Source organism: Brassica napus, chromosome C2, assembly GCF_020379485.1.
Source record: "Brassica napus cultivar Da-Ae chromosome C2, Da-Ae, whole genome shotgun sequence".
Classification (NCBI taxonomy): Eukaryota; Viridiplantae; Streptophyta; class Magnoliopsida; order Brassicales; family Brassicaceae; genus Brassica; species Brassica napus.
In genome coordinates, this window is record NC_063445.1 from 34580491 (window position 1) to 34584501 (window position 4011).

At 41.6% G+C, this 4011-nt stretch overlaps 1 protein-coding gene across 1 annotated transcript; it reads right to left on the reverse strand.

Moving 5' to 3' along the window:
• Window positions 1-476: 476 nt before the first annotated feature.
• LOC125582358 lies at window positions 477-1637 on the reverse strand. Its single transcript, XM_048749023.1, has one exon. It carries the CDS (start codon window positions 1635-1637, stop codon window positions 477-479), a length of 1161 nt encoding a protein of 386 aa, XP_048604980.1.
• Window positions 1638-4011: the final 2374 nt, after the last annotated feature.

Sequence of the window (4011 nt, forward strand, 5' to 3'; positions counted from 1 at the left end):
TTATCGTTTATAAGTGTGATGGCTCCATAATGTCTGACATCCACAACAGTGAAAGGACCTGACCAACGAGATCGAAGTTTTCCGGGAAACAACGTAAGCCGAGAGTTATATAACAGCAGTTGATCATTTGGTTCGAAGTGCCTGGAGATGATCTTTTTATCATGATATGCTTTTGTTTTGTCTTTATAGATCATTGAACTCTCATAGGCTAAGTGTCTTATTTCATCCAGCTCGTTAAGCTGCATTAGTCTCCTTTCGGCAGCTGGTTTGATGTCGAAATTTAATAATTTTACAGCCCATGCTGCCTTATGTTCTAGCTCAACCGGTAAGTGACAGGATTTTCCATAGAGTAGGTGAAATGGGGTTGTTCCTAGTGGGGTTTTGTATGCAGTTCGGTAGGCCCTAAGTGCATTGTCCAGTTTTCTAGACTAATCTTTCCTAGAAGTTCCTACGGTCTTTTCTAAGATTTCTTTGATCTATCGATTTGAGACTTCTACTTGTCCACTTGTTTGCGGATGGTAGGGCGTAGCAACTCTGTGGTGAACTCCGTTCTTCCGGAGTAATCCGTCAAAAACTTTGTTAATAAAATGGGAGCCACCGTCACTTATGACTATTCTAGGAACTCCAAATCTTGGAAAAATAATGCTCTTGAAAAGCTTGATAACTACAGATGCGTCATTTGTTGGGGAAGCTACTGCTTCGACCCATTTTGATACATAATCAACAGCGACTAGTATGTATTTTCTCCCGTACGAAGAAGGGAAAGTACCCATGAAATATATTCCCCAACAATCAAAGACTTCTACCTCTAGAATAGATTTCTGTTCCATTTCATGTCTTTTACTGATTTTCCTCCTTCGTTGGCATCTGTTGCATTGTGCTATGAATGCATGAGCATCGCGAAACATGGTCGGCCACCAGAATCCTGCCTGAACAATTTTAGATACCGTTTTAAAAGTTGCAAAATGTCCGGCGTAGTCGGATCCATGGCATTGGAATAAGATATCAGTTTCGGCGACGCAACGTCTATATATCCCGTCAGAGCAATGTTTGTAGAGATATGGCTCGTCCCAGTGATATCTCCTAACTTCTCGTAAAAAATTCTTCCTTGTGTAGCCTCTCAACTCTTCGGGTTCTAACTCAGCAGCTAAATAGTTTACTATATCAGCGTACCAAGGTCTGTCCTTTGAACCTTGTCCGACTACAGGCACTTCTCGATGCAGACTTTCATCTACGGGGGAATCACGGTCAGGGTACAGCTCGTTGTGCGCGACGTTAACTTTTATATCGAAGGTGAGGGTTTTGGGATTTTTATCTTCGCTCAGAATATCTGAAGTATCGATCGACATACTTTCGTCGTTGTCGATCGACATACTTTCGTCGTTGTCGATCGACCTGGTATTTTCGTAATTGATCGACATTGCATCGTTATCATCGATTGACAGGTCCTCGGAAGTGAGACATACATTCCCGATGAACGAATCCGTTTGGTAAACGTTTTCAGTTGGTAAGAAATCATCGGTAGGTACGTCGTTTTCTATTCTTATCCGGGAAAGATGATCTGCAACTCCGTTTTCTACTCCTCTTTTATCTTTAATCTCGATGTCGAATTCTTGAAGTAGAAGGATCCATCGCATGAGTCGTGGTTTCGCATCTTTCTTTTGCATTAAATATTTAATTGCAGCGTGGTCAGTATGAACGATGCATAAACTACAACAAGCAGTTCTTTTTCTGTTGTTGCGTAATTCCTTTGTGCCTCGTCGAGTGTTCGGCTGGCATAGTAAATTGCATGTAGCTTTTTGTCTTTTCTTTGGCCTAGAACTGCTCCTACAGCGAAATCCCTTGCATCGCACATGATTTCGAAAGGAAGATTCCAGTCAGGTGCTTGTACGATGGGGGCATTTATCAAGGCTTTCTTTATTTCCTCAAAAGACTTTACGCATTCTGGTGAGAAGTCTAATTTAACTTCTTTACAGAGGAGGGATGTGAGAGGTCTAGCGATTTTGCTAAAATCCTGTATGAAACTCCTGTAAAATCCGGCATGCCCGAGAAAACTTCTCACATCTTTTACGTTTGTGGGTGCAGGCAAACCGGTCATTACTTCAATTTTTGCTTTATCTACTTCTATACCAGCAGCAGACACTTTATGTCCTAGGACGATTCCATCGTTAACCATGAAGTGGTATTTTTACCAATTTAGAACGAGGTTCTTTTCTTCACATCTTGCCAAAACTTTACATAGGTTATCGAGACAGTTTTTGAAACTGGATCCATATACTGAGAAATCGTCCATGAAGACTTCCATGAAATCTTCTATCATATCAGTAAAGATTGACATCATGTATGGTTGGAAAGTGGCATGGGCATTACAAAGACCGAATGGAATTCGAATTCGGCGGTATGCGAATGTTCCGTAAGGGCATGTAAAGGTGGTCTTTTCTTGATCGTCAGGATTTATAGGGATTTGGAAAAATCCAGAGTATCCGTCAAGAAAACAGTTGTATTTGTGATTTGCCAATCTTTCCAACATTTGATCAATGAAGGTTAAGGGAAAATGATCTTTTCTGGTGGCGGCGTTTAGCTTCCTATAATCGATACACATTCGATGTCCAGTGACAGTTCGCGTGGGAATGAGTTCGTTTCTATCATTTTTAACCACTGTAATTCTGCCTTTCTTAGGTACAACATGCACAGGGCTCACACGGTTGCTATCCGAAATTGGGTAGATGATTCCAGCATCTAGAAGTTTGATAATTTCCTTCTTAACAACATCTTTCAAGTTCGGGTTTAGCCTTCTTTGATGTTCCACCGACGATTTGGAATCGTCCTCGAGGTGGATCCGATGCACGCACAGATCTGGAGAGATGCCAGTAATATCCTCGAGAGAGTATCCGAGGGCTTTCCTATATTTGTGCAGTTTATTTAATAACAACGCAAGTTCTCCATTTGTTAGGTTGGCGTTTACGATTACGGGGTAAGAATTTTTATAGAGAAAAACATATTTGAGTCTAGCGGGTAGTTGCTTTAACTCGATTTTTGGTGCTTTTTCGGGATCCCATTCCTCCAGATAGGATGGTCGTCGATCGACATCTTTCGTTAAACATCGATCGACGTTGATTTACGAAGCGTCGTCCTCTATGTCATCGACGTTTGCTATTTCTATACTTGCGTCCATTAATCGCGCGTATTCATCAGCTCTGATGTCGATGCTAAATGTTTCCTCTTCGGTAGATGTGAGCATTTTTTCAGGGGATCATCTGAGCATAGGTCTATGAAAGATTCTTCAGCCAACTCAGATATATTGTCCACGTAAGAGGCTTGTTTATCGATTAAGGGTTGTTTTATTAGCTTTTCCATATCGAAGGTCATTGAAATGTTTCCAATGGTTAAACATATCCGACCTTCCTTGACGTCGATGATTGCACCAACGGTAGCTAGAAATGGTCTACCTAAGATGAGGGGATCTTTTGGTTCATTCTGGTATTTCAACACAATGAAATCCGTTGGTACGTGACAATCGTTAATTCTTATCGACACGTCATCTAGTACTCCCTCGGGTACTCTAACGGATCTATCAGAAAGAACCAAAGTTATTTTGGTGGGTTTGAACTCGTCGTATCCCAGGGATATCGCGACAGAGTGTGGCATGAGATTCACGCTGGATCCTAGGTCACAAAGGGATCGAGGAAAACTCTTATCTCGTAAGTTGCAATCTAGAACAAAACTACCCGGATCAGGTCTCTTGATCGGGGTTTCGCCTTGGATTATTGCACTTACTTCCTCTGAAACCATCATGACGTTGTGTTCAGCAGCTGGGAAGCTGTTGGATACCATGTCTTATGTATATTTCTTAATCGAAGGTGCTACTTTTATGGCATCACTTAGTGGCATTTCCAACGTGATTTTATCGAATGCTTTCTTGCCGATCGCTTTATCTAATTATCGCTTAGTTTGCGTCTTGTTAGGAGGAAAGGGTGGCAAAGTCCTATACACTCTCTCTACCGCCGGCGT